Raw genomic sequence first — 27458 nt, 5'->3', positions numbered from 1 at the left:
CTCAAGGTATACTTTTTATTTTAAGTTGTTGGGAATCAGACAGAAGTGCACTAATGCACATAAGCTTTCTATAGCCAACATAAAGTTCCCAGGCTTGATCTACTAGGGGATGAGGGAACCTTGCTACCCTATCAAAATGGGTCAGAGAGGGAGACCTATGTATTGAATACACTTAAAGGTATGCAGCCATTTGGATACAAGAGTTCTCTGTGCAAGATCCACATAGTCACCAACTTCAGACATGAAATATCACACATCTAAGAATCTGTTAATAATGTAGATTAATTGAATGTTGTTACCTTTCCCTTTTTTTGTCTCCCCTTTTCACCATAATATCACAAGCCTCTGCTGCAGAATCCAGACAAGAAAGAAAGTCTTCTATGCTCTGAAAAGGTATTCAATGCCATAATTTATTTTTAGTAACAGGTTTCCTAAAGAAATACAGTCATTTAATACTGTTCTATAATATTACACCCTAAATACAATTTTTAAAAAGGTCATTTTGTTATTAAACTTGACATTGTGATTTAGGACTAAAGAGGATAAAATGTCCCCAGCCTGTTCTCCCCCTTCACCTCCCAAAGAGGTTTAGTTTACAATTATTCTTATAAAAATGTACTCAAAGGTCATAAATTCTAGCCCCATTATCTAAAGAGAATCCAACTTTGCTTACCTTTTCATTCAGAGAGCTATGTAGTTTTGTGAGAGCTACTTTGGTTTCTTCTGATAATTTACTTAAAATTTTTTTTCTTACCTATAAGGGGAAAAAAATTCTTTTGGGATGGTGACTTTAACATGTGATGGGTATAAGATCAAACAAAACAAAATAAAGTATATTTGTTGCTATAATAGAATACTGAATAGAATTTATCTTTGTTTTTGAGTTTTAGCTCTCAAAGTAGGGATAAAAACATGCCAAAAGCATTCTAATATCTGAAAGCTAGCTAACAACCAGTCAGCCAATGAAGCTAGATATAGCTCTGTTCCTCCCTTCTGGCCCAGCAATGCAAGAGGAAGATGGGGCAGGGGAGTGGCAGGGGGTGGGCGGAGGGAGGAGGGAGAGAGAACCATTTACCTGTGGGTAAAAGAGAATTTGGGGCAAGGGGCTACTCCCTCTCTTTTTCATTGGGGTGGGAAGAATGTTCTTCCTAATGCCAAGTGAAGGGGGTCTCACTCTTGAATAAAGTTTAAGAATGCCTATAAACTAGAGAACTTGCTCTATGGATGGACAGTTGTTATGCTATCTGGTGTGTGGTCTTTTCAGCACCCCGTCCACACAGATGTGTCTCAAGAAATTTGGTGGCATTCTTGACCCATCTGATGGCCCTACCTAGTATGAAATTTCTGGTGGAGGCCTACTGGAATGGCTTGGCCAGTAGGCCCCGAAAGTTACAGTGAGTCTTGGAAGACTAGGGCAACCTACTGACTCCCCGTCACATGGCACACTAAATCCTTCCGTAGCCCCCAAAGGGCACAGGACAGGACCCCATGTATTTCTCACAGCAGAAGTTGGCACAGAGGCAGGATACATGAACTGCCCAAGCATCTGGAGATTCACTGTCAAGCTAAAGGAGGAAGGGGGACAGTACTTTGCTGGGATAGACAGAAATAACCTGTTTGGAAGTTTAGGGGGTGGTCCTTGCCATGAGAGGGAGTCACATGCTAAAAAACATCCCCCAAACAACCTATGCCATCTATGTGGCAATGGCCACATCACGAGAGACCACAGCATTGGACCTAGGTCATAATCAGTGATATGCAGTCATTCTTATGAGGCACTTTTTGCCTCTTTCATTTTTTCTAAATCTCAAACATTAAGTGGATCAGAGAAGAAGGACAGAGAAGAAGTAGAGGAGGAGAGTTAGGGACAGATCACACTTCCTTCTCTAGGCAACTAGGAGCCACTGCCCTACCTTACATTTCAAGAAGGGAAGAAATTAACTTTGAATTTAGTTTGAGATTAGAATTTTAACAAATAAATTACAATTTATTTAAATATTGAACAGAGATGGTGCCAGTAAGTGAAAATGACTGCAGAGTATGCAATCAGGCCATAGCACTGTTAAGGGATTTGCAACTCAGCAGGAGAAAGGGATGTGACACCATAATAATTAGGAAAAAATAAAAGTGTTGATTCTAAAGTAATTAACCAACATTACTTTCAAAAGACCGGTTATATTACCAATTTGAACTAAAAATCTGATGGATGTTTTCCCTAAAAACCCTTTCTTGTATTTTACTCTCCTTTAGACTATTCCTGGTGTGAGAAAATAAAGCATGCTTTTATTTCAAAACTAAACACATCAAGGATGGCAAACAAATCACTATCATACTTCATTTGTGATGGTTGCAGGATCGTCTACTGCCATCATTAAATCCGAAGCTAAGAAGTTGAAAATGAGGTTAGTGATATCAGTACATACTGTCTTCAGCAAATGCTTTGTAAGAGTAGCTTGCGTATCATCTGGAAAATAAAGGTGTTTTATTAAAATGAATGTCCAAGAACAATTATGAGAATCAATGAAAAAAAACAGCACCAAGTATACCTGTGAAGAACTTCACCCCCTTTTCAAAAAGCCGAATGTTATTATACAGGTTTGAAACCTCTTCTTGCAAGTCCTTGATAGTGCGCTTTCGACCAGTTCCAGAGGCAGAAGAAGTTGAAGACATGAACACTGAACGCACCACCTCAAGGTAAGTTTTATTAAGAGGTCTGTGCACAAGATAAATATATTTAGTTTATTAAAAAGTACTGGATTTATGCATCTAAGAAATTTTGCTTCTATGGAAATAGGCCTTAAGGGAAGACCTCTATATTTTTTAAACAAACAAGATTAATTTGGAGACTAGTTCCCAAGAATTTGTCCTCTAAGCCTAGGACTTATCACTTAAATGCATTTACTTTTCTCAGTCTTACAGTACTCAAAATTATTGCACTAAAGATAGTAAGAATAGCAGTAACAGAAGTTTCAATTCAAATTCAAATTAAAGTAGTTTTTAAAAGTTAATTTGGAGAATAGACTATAAATCTGTTTCCCATCCTTGGGAATAATAAATTCTCAATTTCTAAAGTACTATAAAAGATAACACATTAAAAACTTTATGCTCAACAACTCAGAATAGATTATTTTATTTTTATAAAAAAATTTTTTTAATGGTTATTTTTGAGAGAGACACAGAATATGAGCAGGGGAGGGGCAGAGAGAAGGAGAGGAAGGCACAGAATCTGAAGCAGGTTCCAGGCTCTGAGCTGTCAGCACAGAGCCTGACATGGAGCTTGAACTCATGAACCACGAGTTCAACTCATGAGTTCATGAGTTGGACGCTCAACTGACTGAGCCACTCAGGCACCCCCAGAAAAGATTTTTTAAAAAGTAATGGCAAATGATTAGAAGTAACTACTCCATCTTTTTACATATGAAAAATATGATTATTTAATATATTCATGTACAAAAACATTCAGTGAAATGAAAAAATCTCACTACAAAAGCTATATTCTAAATTCAATGTTAGATGCACTGGGCTCCTGGACTGCATTTATAGCTTACACACTGGAACTACCTTGAGGGAAAATCACGTTAGTTAGTAATGGTCAAGTTATACACAATGTTTTTCACTTCCGTAAAATAAATTTAGCTTGGCTCAATTACAAGCTAGTGCTGTCTAAATTTATTCTCTTTGAAGACAGTTTGTTACTTTATTTCTCCCCTTTTTTAAAAGTGCACTGTTTACTCTCTGTCTAGTCCAGATAGAAAATGGTCTTTTCTTTCTTTTAGATGTTCCTTTTCACGCTATGTTAGAGAGCAGCCAGCTATTATGTTGGTGTTTTTCTCCCAACTAGTACTGTAACATCAGTGAATGAGGATGCCTCCACACTCTCGCCTTTTCTTTCCTATATTGCCTTCCCCAGAGCACTTACATGTTTGTTGAATTGAACAGCCTCTACAGGCAAACAAAATCTGCAATTTGGTGGCTAGATTAAATTCTAAGCTTTGAAAAGAAAAGACCTAGAGTATATGTTTTCTATGATGTTGGTAAAAATTTTATTTAAAACCTCTGAATTTCTATCATAAAACAGAAAAAAAATATGTTTTTATACTTACTTTATTAAGTACTCGGCAAGTTCAGAAATAAACTCCTCAGGGGCATCTTGTACATGTTTTCTTAAAAAATCTTCAATCTCATCCTGGAACATAAAAGTGATCTCTGGCTTCTTCTTTCCTATAGTAGAAATGAGCAATGTGAAAAACAACAAAACCATAAAGCAACCTAAAAGCAAATAAGGTTCAACATATTTAATAAGATGGTAATTCATTCACTTCATACCACAAAGACTCTGATATTGCCAACGTCAAATAGCAATAACCAATGAAAATAATTTTAAAAATAAGAGATAGTGGCATCTCTTTTGAGTAATAATTTCCTAACTTCATTTTGTGACTGTTTTGAATCAATCAGAAAATCATAAAGATGTTTTCTCCCCAATCTAACTTGGATGGTACAAATAGTTGAAAATCAAGGAAAAAAATCTTTTAAGAAAAGATAACTTCGCTGTTGAACAATATATAATGAGCAGAATTTGTCTTTATAAAAATGAATAGGCACTAAAAATCAAATCATCCTTGTAAGTTACATAGGATCTTCAGGAAAAGTCTTTATAATCATGTGAGCTACAACTCTGGTAGAATTAAGCTAAAAATTATCTTTGGGAAAGGCACAGATGAAAAGAATCCTTGTAATTTTACACTCATAATTTATTCTTCTTACAAAAATAATTCCATACCAAGGAAAGCTTGTATGCAGCTAGTGTAATGGAAATAATTGTTAACTGTGCATGCCTACTCACCGACTTGAAGAAGTACAGGTTGCAGACAAAAGAAAGCTAACAATATTTCCGTTATTAATTGTAAAAATATAAAAGTGATTATTTCCAGCTAAATTTGGTTATTGTAAAACCATAGAAATAAAAATAAAAAATAATAAAATAAATAAATAATAGCTCAAAAATCAATCTTCACTATGCATCAAGATCTAAGTAGCTAACGTTATAGCTTTAGAACAGATACACCCATTAGAAGAGATAGACTATTCTTTCTTTTTGTGATTTGCTATCCATTCCTGATCTTCCACATCAAATAGTTTCTGCTTTGTTTGCTTTCTGCATGCATGTTATAAGTTATTACATTATATTTCCATATAGTAATCTTTCACAGAGTTGATGCTGTATTTTAGCTGAGAACCTGATTCCATCCCCCATTGCGAGATTATAACACAACCCTTTTTCAAAAGCACTGAAATTATATTTTTTTAGGTAGAATGGTTTTGCTACCTTTATAGCCCCTCTCTATAACCTGTGCACAAAAGAAGTAACACATGCCTCATTTAATAATTACTTAAGGCTACAGATAATAGAAAAATATTTTATTAAATATCTCTTCTCTCCCACCCCTAGTACATCTGGGGAATAGAGAAATTCATTTACTAATGAAAAATTAAAACCCACATAGGTCAGTCTTAATACTACTTAAAATAGGAACAGGGCTACTAGTTTCTATGAAGATAGGTTTTTTAAAAAGTTTTTTAAATGTTTATATTAGAGAGAGAGAGAGAGAGAGAGAGAGAGAGAGAGAGAAAATGAACACAAGTTGGGCAAGGGCAGAGAGAGAGACGGAGACAGAATCTGAAGCAGGCTCCAGGCTCTGAGCTGTGAGCACAGAGCATGATGCGGGGCTTGAACCCACGAGCCATGAGATCATGACCTGAGCTGAAGTCGGATGCTTAACCAACCGAGCCACCCAGGCGCTCCTCTATGAAGACAGTTTTAATTAATATTGTTTTATGCATGCTGAGAACAGTAGCTATTTTTATCTATCTTAGAATACTTTAAAGATAGATCTTAAGCAAATACATTATCACTAGTAGTGGCACACTAATAACTGAAGCCCATGTCAACTGATTTCTACGCCTCCTGGCTCTAGCCCATACAAAATGAGCTCTGTGGAAGAAGTAAAATAAAAATTTCAGATTATTATCATTTCAATGTTTTTTCTGTGTTTACTGGGGAAAAGGAAGAGGGAGGTATCACAGTTGCATTAAGTAAACATATTACTATATGGAAATATTTGTAAAATATTATAATTTGTTTTTCATGGCAGTGGGAAACCATAAAAGTGACTATGCAAGCCGCAACTGTGCAAGGTGTTCTTAATAAACAATGGGAAAATTTGATTGTTCTGTGACCCTTTAAAAAATGTTTGTGAAAACATTAGAAGTTCTGCTGGTTATGAATATAAAGGGAAATGAAAAAGAAAACTAATAATTTAGCATACTATAATTTAGCTCATTAGAAACCCTGAGCATGAAAGTGTTTGATTTCTTTGTAAAAAACTTATCAAAAATAATCTCAATGGTGCTTGCTTCTTCTCATCCTGTGACTTATATTCCAGAGCAAGCATTTTTCTGTGGCTTGGCAAGTTGTCATACTCCTTTTTTAACTCCGGATCAGCTTACGGCATTTTATCCTTTGCCCTTTCAATGTTGTGAAACATCTCGTGAGAATTCCTTTATTGGAGGTATTCTGCCAACCTCACCCCCTCTAAAACATTTTCATCCTTTTTGTCATGATCACTTTCCCCATTTACGTCAGTTAAGTGCGCTTCTACCAAGTTCCTCAGGCTGCATACTTGGTTCTTGAACAGGGCAATACCAACGTTCCCACAGTCAGCTTTTTCCCTAACTCCATTTATTCCTGATTCATATTTTATTTCCAATGTTATCACTTTTTATTTCTTTGCTGCATTTTTGTCTGTGTTGGCCGGTTCCCTTTTGATTATCCATTTTTTAAAATGTATGGATTCATCACTGGGAGACAAGGAAGCAACACAACTACGTGGGGTATTGTCTGAGCATAAAGTAAGGAAGAGAGGCACAGGGATCCATCACTGACAAACTCTGAAATCAGTGATGTGACTATCACAGCTCATGATGTACCTGGGTTATTATGTGCTCATCTGTGGACTGAGGAGCCAGCAGCAAATTTGTACTTTATGCGATTACTCACAGCTGATACACGCTGGTAACTAAAAACATGAACCATGTTGTTGGGGGGCTGGTGATATCAACTAAACTGTGTAACTGAAATCTGTGTCCACAGAAACTATGCAAAGCGAGGACTTCTTGTATAAGCGTATACACGTAACAGTACGCATCGTAAGAAAATGTTTAAAATCATGCACAAAGGAAGAGTGATAAAGCTACATACCAGTATGAGATGACTCATCATCACTATCCTCTTCTTTTCTTCCTTTCTTCTTGATTTTTTTAATTTTGTACTCTCTGGCATTGCCACCACCACCTCCTCTCACACTTCCACTGCCCTCTGGTGGAAGAGGATACTCATTAGTCTTCCCTAACTGAATTACCATTTTTAGAATGATGACACTACATTGTCATATTTAACTTTACAGCAGAACAAGAAAAGCCAAGTAATTAACTTTTAGGTGCTACTTAAGGTTGGAGTTTCTTTATTAGGAAGTTTTGTAATTCAGTCAATAAAAAATTAATAAAGTACGAAATCCGTTGAACTTGAGCAATTCAGAGAGCCTACCTGCTCTAAATACAGTCTCTCCTTCCTTCTCCAAAGACATCTTTTTCTGTAGCTTTGTCTGGCTTTTTCTTGACCAAACCCATTCCTTTACCTCTTCTTCTACCTTCCCCAAAAGAAATGTGCCCTCATTTGTTCATTTCTGTTACCACAGCCTCATTAATATCTCCATTACAGTATTTCACAAATTTAATTACCCTTGGTTTTGTCTTCTTGGTTGAAAGATTATTACTCATGTTTATAGGAGACATCCTGAGTCTTCCACCATTGAACGAGACAATGAACTCCTTCAGATAGGAAGCATGTCTCACTAATGTTTGTATCCTTGGGGTTAAAGCAATGCTTGACACATTAACAGGTGCTTGATAAATTTTGACCATGAATATTAAATCGGGTAAGTGGAAAAACAGAGTTATCCATCACCCATTGGCCAAATAAAGACTAAAAAATACAAATTATGAGACAAACCAAAACACTGTAAATAAAAGTAATCTTAGGTATTTCTCTACCATTACATATTTACGTTTAAAGTATTTATTCAACAAAATAGAATACTTTCTAATAATGGGATTGAAATACTGAAAAATATTTAAAATATGTTTCTTCATAAAAGATTCATTTTTCAATAAAGTAAAATGACATATAAACTACAGATCTTTTTCTAAATCCTAAGTACAATTCCTTTAAATTTCATCAAGTCCTCTAATTGTAAGTTCTATTATTTTCCCTTGCTTTTGGGATAGAAAAATATAATTTTCGAAACACAAGTCTAAGGTGAATGTAATTTTTACATTTGGTAATAAATTTCTTATTAGGGAAGACTTATATATTTGACATTGTTCCATGCACTATACCTAAACCACTACAACAGGATAGTACTATCACTGAGATGAAGATCAGATAACTCTGAATTTTTAGAAGGAAATAAAACAGACTAGCTATTCTGACATAAGTGCAATTAACTGATTAAGGTAAATTTATAAGTATATCTTCAAATAATGTGATAAAATATGCATGGCTGTGATACTACTATGATTTATGGGAGTAATTTACTTGTCTATTTCCCCCAGAAGAATACAGAGAAATTTCAAAGTATCAAATTGAAAGATTTTGCAGTAAAAGGTTTTTGAAAAGAAACAATCTCAAAGAAATAGAAGTGAGTTCTCACAAATAAAAATTGAAGTTTTTATAACACATCTTCATTATAGTTGGTATTTATTAATGAAACATGTTGAATATCTAATTTCATTAACCTTGATACAGTGCTAGTAAAATTATTTCTACTATATAAAGTATAGAAAATACATGTGCACCTAGAATAATTTCCATTGGCTTTTAATTAAAAAAAATGAAAGAAATAGATAGTATCTCCTTGGGAAATTTATTCATTCAATATTTTATGAGCACCAAAAATACACCAACAAGTGTTCTAAAGACTAGGGAAACAACAATATATGAGATGGACAAGGCTTCCAAACAATAAAACGCATTACAGTGATAAAAGTGATGCAAAAAACCCAGGAGATAATATGATGGAGAGTGACCATGTCCACTATTCCAGGTGGTTAGGGAGGCCTCTCTGAGGAACTGACATTTGAAGTGGAGTTCTGAATGATGAGAAATCAGTTCCCTGATTAGGGAGAGAACATTCAGGTGGAAGGAAGAGCTAGTGGTAACCACAAACTTGCCAAATTTTGAGATTCAAGAAAAAAGGCTACCGGGGTAGAACATAAAGGGTGAGGGAGTGAACAATGGAAGATGGCCAGGTCATGAAAATCATTTAGTTCTGACAAAATAAGAAAGAGTAAGTAATCACTAATATTTCCATTTTCATCATCAAAATTTAATTCATTAGCAAAAGATTTGGTTAATATTAGCAGTTAAAGGTAAATCAACCAAATAAAAGAGCTTTCAAAGGGTCTAATAAATGCAGAGTTCACTGCAACTTGTAAAAAACTCATCTTTGAATCTTCTTGATTAATAATAATTTATTACCTGTTGCTTTTCTCCTTCGTTCATCTTTTTTATCCTTTTTACTTGTGTTAATGCTTTCCAAAATGGAGACTTGTTTCAGATCTTCTTCAGTGATTAAATGAACAGGATTATTTTTCATTTCCTGAAATAAAACATGCTTCTCTTGGTAAGCAAAAATATATGGTATTACCAAAAACATAAAAGTTATTTATATAGTCAATCATTATTACTCATCCTGATTATTCTTGTTTGATTTCATTGCTAAGAACTATAGAGCTCTGTCCAACAGCTGACACTCTGAGGTGGTCCCTCCTTGCCAAAGATCAGTCTCTTCCCTTGCAGTTCCTGGCTCTTTGAATGTGTCATCAGCTAATGAGAAATCCTATCTGGTCACTGAAGAATTGATCTCATAACATCAGATGCAATTTGGCTTGTTCAGCCGATTTGGCTTTTTAATTTTTATTTATTTAAAAAAAATTTTTTTTACATTTATTTATTTTTGAGAAACAGAGTGAGACAAAGCATGAGTGGGGGAGGGGCAGAGAGAGAAGGAGACACAGAATCCGAAGCAGTCCAGGCTATCAGCACAGAGCCTGATGCGGGGCTCAAACCCACAAACTGTGAGATCATGACCTGAGCTGAAGTCAGACGCTCAATCGACTGAGCTACGCAGGCACCCCGCTTTTTTATTTTTTTAACCAATGCTTCATAGGTGGCCCTTGCTCTTTTTTTTTTTGAGGCTCCCAACTCCAATGCCACTTGGATACCTAAGTTTACTACAAAGATTAACAAAATCTACACTCCCAACCCTAACATAATGACCATGTATGAGTTGCACATTTAGTCATTTAAACTGTTTTTTCCTCTGGACTCATTCTTTACCTCTGCTTTTTAAAAAATATGTTCAGAATAATGAACCATTTATTTCCAAGTTCAGAAACTGTTTTTCATTATGGGACAGGGCTCTAAATTTGTAGCGACAAAAGTACATTTATTTTCATGTGAAAAATGGTATTTCCCTTTTGGTTTCCTGAAGAAAAATGTTTAGGATGTTACAGTTCAAACAACAGAATCACCTTTTTTTCCTGAAGTTATTTTTGTAGTTGGAGGGAGGAGCAGGAAGAAAGAAAAATTGATGACCATGTTTTTATTTTAATAAAAGATCATAAATAATAATGTAGCCATCTAGCAACTGGTAGCTAATATACCAGAAATTTTGTATACATCCCTCCTTTATTTACATTTATCTTTAAGAAATGAACCACCATCATCCTTTTTTTTGAAGATATGGAAGCAGAAGGTCTATTTGTCCAAAGTCAAACAGAGAGTAAAGAAGTTGAGATTGGAATTCAGGTTTACTGTTGTCAATCCTATGTACTTTTACTCTTCAATGCTGCTTTATTAGTGGGCAAGTCATAGAAAATTATCGTTTTTTTAAAACTACTGGGGTGCCTGGGTGGCTCAGTTGGTTAAGCGTCCGACTTCGGCTCAGGTTATGATCTCACGGTTTGTGAGTTCGAGCCCCAAGTTGGGCTCTGTGCTGACAGCTCAGAGCCTGCAGCCTGCTTCGGATTCTGTGTCTCCCTCTCTCTCTGCCCTCTCCCACTCATTCTCTCTCTCTCTCTCTCTCTCGCAAAAATAAATAAACATTAAAAAAAATTAAAACTATTAAAGAGCTTAAAAGGAATACAGATGAATACAGATTATTTATATATTTAATAAGCTCTCATGAATTTATTAACAGTCTAAGATAAATGGGCTTGTTCTACCTGTCCGTGAGCAGGCTTTATAAGTTGATGGTATTGCTAACTAGAAACACGACCTGAGGGGCGCCTGGGTGGCACAGTCGGTTAAGCGTCCGGCTTCAGCCAGGTCACGATCTCGCGGTCCGTGAGTTCGAGCCCCGCGTCAGGCTCTGGGCTGATGGCTCGGAGCCTGGAGCCTGTTTCCGATTCTGTGTCTCCCTCTCTCTCTGCCCCTCCCCCATTCATGCTCTGTCTCTGTCCCAAAAATAAATAAACGTTGAAAAAAAAAAATTAAAAAAAAAAAAAAAAAAAAAGAAACACGACCTGAATATTCGTTAAAGCAGACCTGGCAGGACCTCTGCTTCTTGACAGCACTTGCTCTGAAGAACTAATCAATTTTGATAGCAACAATTTCTTTCCTCAGTAAGTTACCCCATTTGTGCATCCTGAATAGGTAAAATTAATAAGGCTCTGCTAGATTAAGTAAATATATAGTGTAGTGATTGATGGATACACTGTATACTTGTGCATTTAATCCACAGATAACGTTTTTGTGGATTTTAACGTTGGATCAATACCCTTAGGTGACTTAATTGTGAAGTGTATGATTTAGATGATTTCAATTTATAAAATCAGCTCCCTAAGTTCCAACATACATGTCCTGATGGGAATGAAGAAGGGGAAAACAAATCGAGGAGAAGAGATAAAAAGGAGTAATACATTAAAGGGAAATGAACAGTGTTCATTCCTGGGTATATACTGCTTACCCCATTTTTCAGAAGATGTCAGATGAGTCTAATGTGAAAGTACCGTTAAGATTAGCAGGGGAAAGGAAATCTGGCATACCTTTTCAGCTTTTTGGTGCATCAGTTCACTGAACAGTTCTGTGCAGTTATTTATGAATTTTTCACTGACTACAACAGTGTCGCTAAAGACTACAGCTGAAGCCTGCTTGCTGAATGCTCTCATCACCTGTTGAAGCAACATTGCAGCATCTTCGACTGATAAAGAACTGGGTAACAGAGGCTAGAATAAGAAAAAGAATGAAAACAAATATAAATATAATATCATACATATAAACCATTTGTTACATATATGCTCTCCCTAGGTGACTTCAAGTCCAGTGGCCTTCAGAACCATCTCTATGCTGATAACCTCCCAAATTATATTTCTGCTTTCATCATCCTTCTGAGCTCTGGAGGTCTATGTCCTACAACTTCCCTAACCTCTCCGCTCATAGGTCTAATAGGCATCTCAAATTTCACATATCCAGAACAACACTGATTGCAGCTGCCACCCCTAGACTCCCAGCTCCTATCCACCTTTCTCCATCATCTCCCCCTCTCAATTAATGGTACTGTTCTCCACTCAGGTGATCAGGCCCCAAACTTTCATGTCACACTCAGTTCCTCTCATAAACCTGCAAACAATTCACCATCAAGTCCTGAAACCTTTACCTCCAAAACAGGTTTCTTCTTAGCTCTTTGATGGTCTAAAATTATCATTTTCATTAACTATCTCCCTCTAGGAAACTTTTCTGGACACCACATTCCCAGCAGGTAAAATGGTTTCTGGTACATATATAGTACTTACTAAAATCTTTTGAATGAATAAACAAACACTTATATCTGGAATCTTTGGAAACTTGTATATTCAAAACAAGGAATTTTCTGCTTTATAAAGAGAATCTGGGCACTGACGAGTAAATAATGGATTGGCCTTATTTCTTTCTCTTCACCCACTCTTATCTTTTCGGCATAATAAAGGCAGGTCAATACTAAACACTGAAGTAAAACAGTATCAGGGCTAAAGCAGCTCATGTTAATACATGAGCAAAGGCTAATGAATGGATAAAGGATACAACAAATGCTACATTAATGCCTGATGCCAGTAAAGCTGTAAATGCTTAGATAAGACTGTCAGAAATCTCAACAATTTCTGTATGGCAAGACTGATATGAGTGTCATATTGTTTGCTTGTTTGTTTTGAGATTTATGGAATTCTGGATGTTGTCTATCCATATATAGAAGGTCATTCTACCTCAAAAGCTATAAAGTCTTTAAGCAAGATTGAGGTAGTTTTTGCTATAACAATGATTGCTAGAATTTGGCTATAAAGCCAAGACTACTTTTATGTATCCTAATACTTAAAATGGCCACATACTAGTGAATATCAGTTGTCCCTGGTTTAAAGAAAAATTAACAAGAAAATGATAAAACGTACTGCAATATCAACCCATGTTCCAGAGCTGATGGCTTCCTCTACTGATGCTTCCACTTGATCTACAAGTCCTTGACCAACACAAGCTGCTTTCAAAAACAAGAGTTGTGTAGTCTTGTATCTTTTCTTTATGTAGCTCACAGCATCTGGGATTCCAAGTCTGGACAAAGCATCAAATTCTAGATATAAATCACAAATAGAATTAGAAAAGAATTCATTGGAATATAACTGTCATTCACACCTTTTAGAAATCTTAGAACGAATTAAGTTCTTCCAACACCTATTCTTTGTGAATGCACTATATTCTATTTTTCTTTTTTTTAAAGAATAAAGCATAGAAATGTACCACAGCCTATTCCCTGGTTAGGCTACCTTCCCAAATTTTTATTACTAAACGTATCTGTAGAAAAATTCGTTCAAATACTTCCTCCATCCCAGCTATGTCACTCCCTCTCCAACTGAGGGGTCAAAAGGAAACATGAGAACTACAGAGCAATAAAGTAGAAATGGGGCTTAAGAGAAATGTAATAATTTAAGTTAAGAAACAAAAAAGCATTTTATTTTGCTTATTATAGTAACTAAAGGAATCAGACAATTTAGGACAAAGTAATTCTCTATTCTAAACTAGTAAGGGATTTAGCATATAAAACAAAAGTTAAAAAAAAACAAAACTTCAGTTTACAGCCATTAAAGTTATTGGAGATAGCTACTGTTCTCTTTATCCCCAAATAATCATATTTCAGTAAATTAATTATAACGAAGTTCTAACCCAAGTTCATAGTTGAAGAAACAAAAGTACATTACAGAAAGCCAAGAAAACATAAGTGCAGCCTAGTATTCTAGCATACATTTAAATCGCTTGAACATTAATGTCTTATAGGTTTATCACTGAGAAAGGAACTGAACTCTTACATGATTTGAGTTGGACTATGAAAATGATCAAACTAACTGAGCAACATCTATCTATATATAAGTGAGCTACATATTTGTGTATGTGTGTGTGTGTATGAGTGTGTGTAATATGTATGTGTATATATATTTGCTAACTGTTTTAATGACTAAATTCAATCTACTTTACCCAAATGACAGAACCCTAGAAACAGAATTAAGAATAATTTCAGGTTTTCTGAAGGAGTGGATGTCTAATAAAAATGAACACTGTAAAGTTGACAGCCAATAAGCCAAGGGGATAGCCAAGATTATGTAATTAAACAACTGGGCAACTTCATAAAATATACTTGAAGGTGTAACAGTATTATATCACTGGAACATTGGGAGCAATCAATACAAGCTTTTGGCCTTTCTATGTTATAACTGTTCAATAACTATGAAATTAAACTCAATTCCAAAATCAACAAAAACCTGCGTGTGACTACTTTTATATTCAAAGAAAAACTTTATAATTTGCTGGAAACAGTAAAGTGTGTACTCCCAGGACTAATACAATACTAAGAATGTGTGTAGTATTAGTTTTAGTTTCAAAGGAAAAAAGAAACAGTTACCTAGATAGCCATTCTGCCTGAAAAAGGAATCCACCCAAGTACTCTGTGTTCTGGAGTAAATGTCAGGAACAAACACCGCCTTATCCTGTCTCCCACCAACCACAGTACCTCGTAAACGTCCACTATTAACAAGTTCCTCAAGCACAGCTTAACAAAACCAAACAAATAGAAATAAATCAGAGCAGGTATAAATGTCAAAAAGTAAAATACTATTTCACAAGTTAGTTACTCTTACCTTAAAAAAAAGCAACTTAAAGTTTAAATTGCATAAATGAAGACATTATATTTTAAACAAAACTTTCCTGTCATTTATAAGAATATACTGAGGTCATAAATTCAGGACATTCTGGCAGCTAGCTAAAGGTGCTGAACTTGAACTAGTTAATACTAACGCTGAATTTTTTAGTTAGAGTAATTTTGGGGGAAAATCATGCTATTATTTTTCTTATGATATGTTTGAGAGTGGATGACTAAATGCTTTGAGAATAATTAATATGCAAAACTGGTGTTACTAAGTTTAATTTTCTCATATTTAGAAAACTCAGGATACATGGATCACATTAGAATAAACTCTGTGAAATAAAGTCATGACAATTTTTATAAATTATTACATTTCGACTATTTAAATTGAAGCAACACCTGTAGAAGTATAATGCCATGGTTAAGAGGATCAATCTGGATCTAAACACCCTAAGTCTAAACCTCAACTCTGTCACTTACTGACAAAAACCATGCAAGTCATTTAGTTATGCCTCAATTTTCTCAGCCATGAAACAGGGATATAATAACAGGCTCATGGAGTTATTGTATTCAAATTAAGTGTTTAGAACAGTAGCTGGCATGTAATAACTACTCAGTAAATGTCAACTAAGTATCATCACAAACACCACTGTCATCAATCATCATCATCATCAAAGGACTGATGCCAGTCTGAGAACTGGATAGCACTGCCATTAACATAAAACAGATGCTTTTTATTTAAACGAGAATATTTAACTAAACATGTTGTTAAAATACCAAAATCCCCTGAAAAAAACAAGCAGATAAGGAGTTACTTCTAAGTGAATCAGCAAGCACAGTCAAAAGATGTCTGGCAAAGAAATGTTTATGAAAATTAGCCTTTCCCAGAAATAAAAATTAGTTTACATATGAATTTCAGGACTGCAATGCTGAGTAAATTAGGGTACATTAGAAAAGTAGATTTTTTCAACAGACTGCACACATAATTTTAAATTCTGTGACTATACAACAGAAATGTGTGTTAAAGACCAAAGTCAGCAAGTTATCAATTATTATTTGCAGAACTATACATGATAATGAAACCCCACCAATCTCCAATTAGTAGATTCCAATATATGTTACATTTTAAATTTCTCTGAAAATATTTAACTCCATATGCTAAAAAATATAGTGAATGAAAATTATGTTTTGGTTTTATACATGAATTTCTTTTCCATTCTTCATTTTAATTCTTCTATTTGCACAGATACCTGAGCTGAAAGATTATGTCATTGTTTTTAAAAATTATTCCAGCAAAGCTTTAAAAACACCCCTTCTGATAAGAGCTTCACAAACACACACATAATACAGGTAATGAACCAAGACTATTTTGGAGATACTACAATGCTGTCTGAATGCTAAAAATATATTTTTATTGGTATTATTATCTTTGTAAAAATTTTTTACTTTTTATTTTAAAAATCATTCATTCATTCATTCATTCATTCATTTTTTGGTAAGTTCTATGCCCAATGTGGGGCTTGAACTCATGACCATGAGATCAAGAGTCACATGTTCTAATGACTAAGGCAGCCTGGCACCTCTATAAAAACTTTTTAGACAAATATTATTTACTTTCATGTTAGAAAATATAGTAAAAATCTGTAAGAAACAAAGTGAAAATTATTCTTAATCCTACAATTTTAAATCTCTATGAATGTATATGTGTAGCAGTATTCTACACACACACACACACTTTTTTTTTTTATTTCACTCCTCTGGAGGTAAGCCAACACTAAATGTTTGATGGATATAACAGATAGATATGTACATGAAAATTGGTATATTTCAACTAGAAATATTTCAGTTATGTAAGTTTTAACATTAGTGGAAGTAAAAATATGAAAAATTAGTAAGTTTTACAATAATAGTCTAATAAGCAGCTAATTAAGTGACATATAATTTAAAGTAAACTCACAGTAAAGCAGCTGCTCTTGAAATCCGTATTTTGAAATGAGAGAATTCACTGCTGTAGGCCTTTACGAAAAGAAAGAAAAAGAACTTCTTACTCATTATACAGTTACACATATTTATGAATTAAAAAAATAACTAGGATAACGAGTTTATGAATAACACCAATTAATATAAATTTTTTTAATGTTTATTTATTTTTGAGACAGAGAGACAGAGGATGAGCAGGGGAGAGGCAGAGAGAGAGGGAGACACAGAATTCTAAGCAGGCTTCAGTTTCCAAGCTGTCAGCACCGAGCCTGACGCAGGACTTGAACTCATGAACCATGAAATCATGGCCTAAGCTGAAGTCAGACGCTTAGCCAACTGAGCCACCCAGGCACCCCAAACACCAATTAATGTGAAAGACAAAAATAACACCACATTTTACATCCTTAATCAGAATTACACTACTGAAGTTCCAGGGGGAACTGATCTGTCTCCACAATTCAGGATCAATTTACTTTCTTACCAACTTTCCACCTCTGATTTAGTGATACTTAATCTGCCTTTACTTTGTTTTCTTCATTCTATTCTTTCTCTCTGGGAGGCTCTTTCCCCACCTGGGAATAGTCAAGTGAATGTTACAAGATTCTGCTTTTGAAGAAAAATGAAATCTTGTATGTAATGAAATACTCCTAGATTAGGTGAATGACTAGGAGGGATCCACTTAAAATGTTCCTTTTTGCTTATGACTATTTTCTATAATGACTACATATGTCTTTTTAAAGAAAAAAAAACATTTAATGAGGTATAATTTACGTATCATAAATCCCATCAATTTTACACAATTAAGTCATTTTAATAAATTTATAAAGTTGAGGAACAATCACTAATAGTTCTCGAGTCTTAAAATGTTTCCATCACCCAAAAAGTTTCATTATAGATATCTGTAGTTAATTCCTGCTTTCACCCCTAGTCTTAGAGAAACTGATCTGCTTTTGGCCTCTATAAATTTGCCTTTGTAGAAATTTCACATAGATGGAATCTATATGTGGTCTTTCTTTCACTGAGCATGGTTTTGAGGTTTGTACATTATGGGGCATGAATCAGTATTCATTCCTTTTTAATGATGAATAGCATTCCACTGTATGGAGATACCACATTTTGTTTATCCATCCATCAGTTGATGGACATTTGGATTATTTCCAGTTTGGGGCTATTATGAATAATGCCACTATGAACATTTGTGTTCATGTCTTTATGTGGACATATCTCTTCGTTTCTTTTGGGTAGATCCCTGTGAGTCCTTTTCTTTTATAGTAATTATCTTTTAAATAAGGGAAAATATAAAGAAAATGACCTAGGCTTTCTTTTTCTGACTTTATATATTTTCCCTGTTTAAGTCAATTATGCCTGTGTTCTGGTTTGGGTTTAGTCTATGTTTTTATTTTTATGCATATAATTAAGAGACTTTTAAGTTATTCCAAGTAACTCAATCATCTATTGTTGATTATTCAAGATGTTATAAATTTTCTCTATGGGAGAGCAAACTGGGAGAGCAAAAACATTTGTCTGAATATTGAATTGATATTTAAAACCCCTATGTTTGAGAATTTTTGACTAAATCATTATTTTTACCAAATTCTTATGTAGGTTAATTTGTTTTTCATTAAATTGCTTTACCCTACTTTTTCAGCTAAATTATCTAGAATCCCTAAACCAATTAGGTCCATTTAGGTGCTCAGTGAAGTTTGCTCTCCTCTGTTTATAATCATTACAACTTTCTCATGTTTTGTTTTTTTGTGTGTCTTCTGTTCCCTTCCACCTGAACACATCCCTACAAAAATGTAGAGGGCTCCTGGAAGGACTTTATCTTAAAATATCTGGGCTCATAACATATTGTGGGTGTTCAGTAAATGTTTAATCGAATTTCACATAATTGCTAGCTTTTTTTTGTACACTAAAACTTAGCTGTTGGATTTCTATTTCAATTTAGAATACAATGTAGTTTGGTATACCTACATATCTCGCTCTTATAATTATTTCCTACTCTTCTTTCTGGCTACCTATAACAACAACAAAAACCTTTTTAAAATCAGAGATGGAGGTGTTTTCTCTGAAGTTAGACCAGGAAAGTGGGGTAGTTCCTTATATTTGAGAGACAAATATGACAATATGGTACCTTAAGTGGAACTATCTGGAAGCCACAGAGCCTAGCAACATCTTTTAAGGCTCAGAATTTATTTTTCTCTCATGGTTTGATAATGCCTCTACACAGAGAAACTCAGGGCTAGTATGAGTCAGAAAAAATATTATTTGCTGAACCTGATGATAACTACACTCACCACAATACTTAGCCAAAGAAAAAAGATAAATGTTTGTCAATAAGAAAATATTATTTTAGTATTTTTAAAAATGTTTAGTTATTTATTTGAGAGAGAAAGAGAGCATGCACATGCACACAAGCAGGGGAGGGCAGAGAGAGAGAGAGAGGGAGAGAGAGAGGGAGAGAGAGAGAGAGCATCCCAAGGAGGCTCTGTGTTGTCAGCATACCCCCCTCCCCCAGCGTGGGTCTTGATCTCACAAATCACAAGGTCATGACCCTGAGGTGAAATCAAAAGTCAGACACTTAACCAACTGAGCTACCCAGGTGTCCCTATATTTTTAATTTTTTAATTTTCTGACCAAGTAATATATATAAAGAGCACAAAAGTTACAAAACTGAAGCCCCCTCCATTTTTATCACTCAGCTACCCAGTTCCTTTCCCAGAAACAACTACTGTTACCAGTTTCTTGTGTTAGGAGGGTGATTTGGTGCAAGCTGTCACAGCCTGTATGGAGAAAGGAGAGCATCCACATAAGGAAGAGAGGTGTAGCAGCAGTGGGAGCTCAATCACATAAAGGGGAATCAATTAAATAAATAAACATATCTGACCCTTGAACAACGTGGATTTGATCTGCATGGGTCCATCTTATACATGATTTTATATATACACACACACACATATATATGACAGTACTATAAGTGTATTTTCTCTTATGATTTTCTTAATATTTTGTTTTCTCTAGCTTACTTCACCATAAGAATATGGTATATAATACATAAAACATACAAAAGATGCATTACTCAACTATTTGTCATTGCATTGGTACGGTTTCTGGTAAACAGTAGGCTGTTAATAGTTAAGTTTTTTGGGGGGGTCAAAAGTTATTTGCAGATTTTCAACTGCAATGTGGGTGGGGGGTAGATGCCTGTATTGTTCAAGGATTGACTGTATATTAAGAATAATGGGAGCTACATTTCTCATGGTCAAAGAAGGGAGTTGCAAATATGGAAAAGGAGACAACTAGAACAAAACTAATGGAGGTTTGGAAGGGAACTGGGAATATCAGTGTGAACTCATGGTTTTTGATAAACATATAGATATAGAGAGGGGTGTATACACATGTGCATGTGCATCCCTTAACTTGTCTGCTGAGAGGGCTTGGGAGCAGTGACAAACAAACAGCAATAAGCAATTTAGTGTCCAGATCTTGGTCTGTAAATAGTACACTAAAAAGACCTAGGGTTCTTTGGGGAAATGGCTGATTCCAGGGATGGGACAAGGAAAATATGAACTGAGCCTTTCTGTTGTACCAGAAAGAAATGCTCCAAGAATGATGGAGACATATTAAAGGACACAGAGTACAGCCTGAAGCATGGGCCAATAGCTAAATCAGAGCCTATTAAAAAATATCTAAGTAATGATAATTATAAATTTTAATCCAATGAATAAAACAGGGAGCCAGGAGTCCATAGTGATTTATAGAAATAAATAAACTGAAAGTTTGATAAAAAAGAGGATCACATTGGGGCACCTGGGTGGCGCAGTCGGTTAAGCATCCGACTTCAGCCAGGTCACGATCTCGCGGTCCGTGAGTTCGAGCCCCGCGTCAGGCTCTGGGCTGATGGCTCAGAGCCTGGAGCCTGTTTCCAATTCTGGGTCTCCCTCACTCTCTGCCCCTCCCCCGTTCATGCTCTGTCTCTCTCTGTCCCAAAAATAAATAAACGTTGAAAAAAAAAAAAAGAGGATCATTTACCTGATCTCAAACTGCCCTCCCCAAAAATACTTAATTATAAGGGAAAAACAAGTATTTTTATGAAAAGCCTAACAGATATCTGCTTATTAAGAAGTTATAATGTACATCATCAGTAACTATAAAATCTATACTGTTTACCACCTGATAGGATTCAATGACAAGAACACACAATTACTTCAGTTATACTCCTGTCAAAGATGCATAACCTGAATATCAGAATGAAAAAATAGCAAACAAAACTGAACATTTTACAAAATAAGTGGCCTGTGGTCTTCAAATTGTCAAGGTCATCAAAGTAAAAAAAAAGACCAAGTAAGTGTTCCAGATTGAAGGTGACTAAGGAGACATGACAATCAAATGCAATGTGTGATTCTGAACTGGATCCTTCACTAAAGGATATTATTGAAAAACTGGTAAAACATGAATGAGATCCAAGGAGTGGATGGTAGTAATGTACCAATGTCAATATTTTGATGTTTGTATTACAGTTATGCGATTGTACAGGACAATGCCCTTATTTTAGGACACACAGACTAGAGTATTTGTGGTGTTGGGACACTCTGTCAGGAACTTCCTGTCAAACAGGACAGAAAAAAAAGGTTCTCTTGTAATTTTTCTGTAATTGTGAGATGATTAAAAAAAAAGAAAAAATGGTTGCATTAAATTGCAAGCTCTGTCCTCTAACCTAGTCTTTTATAGCAGTGCCTTAAATGTATTAAGTACTCAAAAAATGCTGTGATTTGCTGAATGACAAAAATAAATCACTGTGACTGCCATGTAAAAAAAAAATGTGCTGGAAGGTAATGAGAGAAGAAGGGAGACTGATTAGAAAGCTACTAAAATAGTCCAGTTAAAAAAATGGACTAAAGTGGGGGGAATGGTCATAGATAGGGAAAGTATATAAATATTTAGAATACAGAATTCAAAAGCCTTTGTGTTCTGAAAAAGGGGGCGATGAACAAAGGATGATGTAAAGGAGGACTCCCAGGTTTGTGGCAAAACCAACTGATAATAACATTTACTAGTAAAATGGAAACAAAAGTGGAAGAATAAATTCAGGTGGTGTGGGGTGGGGTAGCTCAGTGATAGTGAGTTATTTTAAATATGCTGAATTAGAGGGACTTCTAAAATATTTCAATACAGATGTGGGGTGGGTAATAGAAGTCTGAAATTTAAAAGAAAGGTAGGGCACCTGGGTGGCTCTGTAGGTTAAGCATCCAACTCTTGATTTTGACTCAGGTCATGATCTCATGGCTAGTGAGTTCAAGCCCAATGCTACTCTGATAGTGCGGAGCCTGCTTGGGATTCTGTCTCTCCCTTTCTCTTGTCCCTCCCACACACAGACACACACACACACACTCTCTCTCTCTCTCAAAATAAATAAATAACTTAAAAACAGAAAGGTAAAGTCACCTAGGAAGACAGTGATGGACTAAGAAGAAAATATGGCCTGAAACAAAACTTTAAAGGGTAGAGAATGGAGAAAGAGACAGAAAAACGTGCCATATAAGGCACAGCCAAAGGAGTAAGAAGAAAGCAGTAAAGTGCAGTATTAAAACAACAACAACAAAAGGAATGACAACATTTCAAGAAAGAAAGAAGGAAGAGGTAACTGGAATTAAATGGTGCTGCAAAGTCAAGTAAAACAAGGGCAGAAAGTATCCACTAGAGTTCATGACATTGACATTATTGCTTTGTAAGCTGGTAGAAGCCAGATAGACGAGTTGAGAAGTGACAGAGGTAAGAAAATCGAGATAGTAAATGTAGACATCAACTCTTGAGAAGGTTCACTTTATGGAAACAAACAAAACAAGATGGTAGATGAAGTAGAATATGGGGTTGAGAGAGGTTTGACTGTTTTAAAATGGGAGAAATCTGGACATATTTAAATACTGATGGGATCCCAAAACCACTGAGATACAGTTAATGACACAGGGGAGAGGAGATAATTAAGAATGTAGGTTTTCTTAATTCTATATTAGAGTGTCACTCAGGCTCCAAACATTTCAGAAATTCTCACTTTAGAAAAGTTAAAGTGATTTTGAAATTAACACTGTTATTCATTTGAGCTGTAGAATGTTAAATATTTAGTAAAAAGGGTTCTAAAATCATCTAGCCCCATCTGAGGCTCGAAGGACTTACTTATGTGACTGACTTATCTGCTGCAGCTCACATGGTTATTATGCAATAGAATGAGGACTTCTTACTTTAAACTGCAAGCTCTTTCCGTATCCCAGGATGACTCTATATACTGATTTGGGTATTCTGCAGACCTACATCTGGGGTCATGAGGATGATTAAGGTAGGGAGTGGGAGGAGATGTGGGTTGAAGAGAGTTTGGCTACATTCTGGGGCTTTGGAATCTTCATTCCCAGAAGCTACCTACCCTTCTATATGTCTAAAATCCTAGAGTCCTGAATGAAATTTTAATTAAAAAAAAAAAAAAAAAAAAGAAAAAGCAAAAAGAAAAGAAAAAATACCTGATAGAACAGAAAAAGCAAACCATGATCAATGAAATATAAAAATATACATAATTTATTATTATTATTATTTACTTTGAAAGAGAGAACACGAGCAGGGAAGGGGCAGAGAGAGAGAGAGAGAGAGAGAGAGAGAGAGAATCCAAAGCAGGTTCCATGCTGTCAGCACAGAGCCCACCGTGGGGCTCAAACTCATGAACCATGAGATCATGATCTGAGCTGAAGTCAAAACTTGGATGCTTAAACCAACTAAGCCACCCAGGTGCCCCAAAATACACATACTTTAAAACAGGCTTACCGGGTAATAGCACTGAACAGTCCACGGATGCGTGCTTTATGTCGAGCTACAAAAGCTTCAGTAAATATTACTCCTCTGTTATCAAGATCAATGTGTCCATTAATAATTCTACCTAGTCGCTGCGTTAGTGCCTGAGGGTAAAATGCGAATTTTTATTAATTTGAAAGAACAAAATTCTAAATATACATTTGTATAGCCTTATTAAAGGTACAATGCATGCTGTTGTTGTATTAACCACATGGTTGAGAAATTTCAACAAGCACAAATTTATAGGATGTATAAGCTAAAATGAAGATTTAGGATCTAGGAAACTTCAAAATCTCACAGCAGGGCAAAGAACCGAATGAGTCAAATAGATATGTTAAAAGGCTTAGCTACATGGTAAGAAGGGCTTTTTCTAATGTAAAATAAAATTGAATGATTAACCAATTTTTCTAGATATAGGCAGCCTGAAACATAGACAGTAAGACATATACATGGAGACTCTATCTGGAGCTGAGTAAAATAAATGAGTATTCACTGAGTAAAATAAATGTTATTCCAAGATTCTGAAACCTAGGGAAACGTAATAACTAAAAAGTTACCTTCTCTGACGCAATTATCAATAAGTTACTTGTGCCCAGAGATCTATACTAGCAGACATGATTTCCTGGTAACCCCAAGAGAGTATTTCTCCATAGCTACATTATGACTGGGGTCAGGTACATCTGAAATAAGTCTGGACATATTTCACATCCCAAGATAAGTTAAAACTACTCAAGGCAGCCTGGCTGATAGTTTTCTGGTATAAAAAAATGCATTTCAAACCATTTCTTAGTGACTTTTTAGAATACTGCCTGTAATATTCAGAAAAACTAGAACTGAAAAATGTTAAGAAACCATATGTATTTCCAAAATGTGTCAACAGCACAGTTTTATATGAAATCATTTGGGGCTGTTCTGATATCTTTAAACAGTGTTCTAAAAATTTATTTTTTGACTTTCTGTGATCAACATATATTTGCTCACTTAAAATAGAACTTAGGCTCCTGATATGCTCTGTAAAACAGATCTGTATTCAAATTGTATTTTAGATGCAATTATAGGAAGTCACTCTCTTAAAATGGGTTAGTAAATCTGTTTGTATTATAAATTAATCTCATGCAATTATGGTTTGGTAAATTTTTGTAAGTTGGATTTTCTTAAAGAGATATATACCTAAAAAGAGATTTGGTTTTTCCCTTATTTATTCCAGTAAATACAAAACAAAACCATCACTTATTGAGTACCTCCATTGTGCCAGACATATCACTGATACACCATATATATAACCTTATTGAAGTCTATGAAAAAGACAATTATTCCCATTTTAAAGATATGGAAATTCAAATACAAAAGAGGTGAAATAATTTTCCTAACATTGAGTAACTAAACAGGGGCATAAGCAGAATAAAATCAAAGTCTGTTTAACTCCAAAGCACATGCACTTTCCAGTATACAAAATAAATGTCTATAATTCTAAAATGGCAAACTATTTTAAGAACAAAGAAATAATCATTTCTAAATGGTCTGTCTCATCAGAGCCATCAATGTATTGGAAGCATCCCCAAAACATACAACTACATCAATAAACACTTGCAACAAGTTAATGGTATGAAAGTCTAGTTTTTTTCTTCCAATTAAAATTCTTTATTTATCTGAAAAGACACTAAGCTATTAAGAAAAAGTACCTGTGTCAGAAAGTTTCCAGGAAGATCATAGGTCTTACATAGTTCTGATATGGTGACCTGACCACTTTCTTGCAATTTATCATTTACCTCTTCTGCTAACCGATCCAAATAGTTGCTAATAGTTAAAGAAAAAAAAATTACAATTATTTTCCTTTTTTATGTGCAATAAGGTATGCTCACAAAATAATGAATAGGGTATGTTTAGGTAAACATAAGTCATTATTCATATTCTGAAAATTATTTTTCTTATCAATGTAATTAATGTAAGGTTAACCAAATGATAAATGCTGGGATTTTTTTAACTATGTAAATTCTGCATTTTTCATTAACATTTTCGGAACAAATTTGCTTTCGGAATTAAGATCATAGAGGAAAGACTGTAAGAATTACGTTTATGCTGCTTTAATAGAAAAAAAATCAAAGTTTTTATTATTCCCAAGTACTCCATACAATTAAGCATTTACTTTTTTTTCTTTGAGAAAGAGAAAGAAAGTGAGTGGGAGAGGGATAGAGGGAGAGGCAGGGAGAGAATCTTAAGCAGGTTCCATGCTCAGCACGGAGCTGAGGCAAGGCTCAAATTCATGACCTTGATATTGTGACCTGAGCCAGAAATGAAGAGTGGGACGCTTAACCGACAGAGCCACCCTGGTGCCCCAAGCACTTACAATTTAAATATAATGATCCTAAAAATGAAAATCAGCACTTGAGTTCTAAATAAAATGCCAAACTGGTCACAATTGTTCTAAATTTAAACACTATGGAAAAAAAAAAAGAAACAAAAAAGTGCTCCTAAATATTGTACTTACTCATCTATCAGTTGTCCCAGAACTAGCTGAACATGCTTTTCTGATTTTACAATGTCACCAATTCTACTTTCAATATGAGTCAGATCCACATTAATTACCTGGAAAAAAAATAAAATTCTATTAGTGATAAGTTCATATTGTTTCTTAAGTTTGAAACTATATATTAGAACATTTTTTTTCTATGACTTTTATTTTTATTTTTTTAGTTTATTTATTTTAAGAGATAGTGTGAGGGGGATAGGGGCAAAGAGAGGGAGAGAGAGAATTCCAAGCAGGCTCTGCACTGTCTGCACAGAGCCTGACGTGGGGCTCGAACCCATGATTGGTGAGGTCATGACCTGAGCTGAAACCAAGAATCGACAGAGCCACCCAGGTGCCCCAACCTATCTTTTTAAAAACTTACTTTCTCTTAGATGAATTTCAAATTAATTTGAAATACTGTCAAAAGTCTCAGTCAAATAAAAATTAGAGGTTTATTGCTTATTTACTTTCATTTCTGAACAATTACATTTTCACTTGTTAGCAAAGTTTGCATTAAGAAACTGTATTGTCATACAATAGGCAGGATTTGCACAAGATTTTCCAGCTTCTTGGATATAGTGTAACTTGTTGATGACACGTGCTCTTATATTTTATAAAAATATCTTCTTCTTTTTAAAATATTTCTTTACTCCTTCCATATACTAAAGTAAACATGAACATTATTTTTCTCCCTAAATACTTAAACCCTGTTACAATGAAAAATCATAACTATGAGTTTACTTGGTAAAGAATAAGCAAATAAGTAAGAAAGAAGAACTTATTAAATCAATTCAGTATGTCAGAACTTATTAAATTAATTAAATATATTAGTGTGGGATATAAAACTA

General features: G+C 34.9%; 1 protein-coding gene across 2 annotated transcripts in view; it reads right to left on the bottom strand.

The window, feature by feature from the left end:
* The window catches only part of UFL1 (UFM1 specific ligase 1), a 33478-nt gene that overhangs the window by 3049 nt on the left and 2971 nt on the right, over nucleotides 1-27458 (bottom strand). For both annotated transcript variants that reach the window (XM_040474202.1, XM_040474203.1), the window contains exons 4-17: nucleotides 26590-26687; nucleotides 25784-25898; nucleotides 24075-24205; nucleotides 17242-17300; nucleotides 15045-15191; nucleotides 13546-13721; nucleotides 12169-12348; nucleotides 9599-9719; nucleotides 7262-7378; nucleotides 4104-4221; nucleotides 2547-2713; nucleotides 2334-2464; nucleotides 674-754; nucleotides 300-385 (exon numbers count right to left, since the gene is read on the bottom strand). In XM_040474202.1, coding sequence (XP_040330136.1) covers nucleotides 300-385; nucleotides 674-754; nucleotides 2334-2464; nucleotides 2547-2713; nucleotides 4104-4221; nucleotides 7262-7378; nucleotides 9599-9719; nucleotides 12169-12348; nucleotides 13546-13721; nucleotides 15045-15191; nucleotides 17242-17300; nucleotides 24075-24205; nucleotides 25784-25898; nucleotides 26590-26687 — 1727 coding nt within the window. The remainder of the gene's footprint in view (nucleotides 1-299; nucleotides 386-673; nucleotides 755-2333; nucleotides 2465-2546; nucleotides 2714-4103; nucleotides 4222-7261; nucleotides 7379-9598; nucleotides 9720-12168; nucleotides 12349-13545; nucleotides 13722-15044; nucleotides 15192-17241; nucleotides 17301-24074; nucleotides 24206-25783; nucleotides 25899-26589; nucleotides 26688-27458) is intronic.

The sequence above is a fragment of the Herpailurus yagouaroundi genome, unplaced genomic scaffold (genome assembly GCF_014898765.1).
Source record: "Herpailurus yagouaroundi ecotype Mexico unplaced genomic scaffold, PumYag 139, whole genome shotgun sequence".
NCBI classification, from domain to species: Eukaryota; Metazoa; Chordata; class Mammalia; order Carnivora; family Felidae; genus Herpailurus; species Herpailurus yagouaroundi.
The sequence above is the reverse complement of the archived record's forward strand: the minus strand, read 5'-3'. Positions and strand labels throughout refer to the sequence as shown.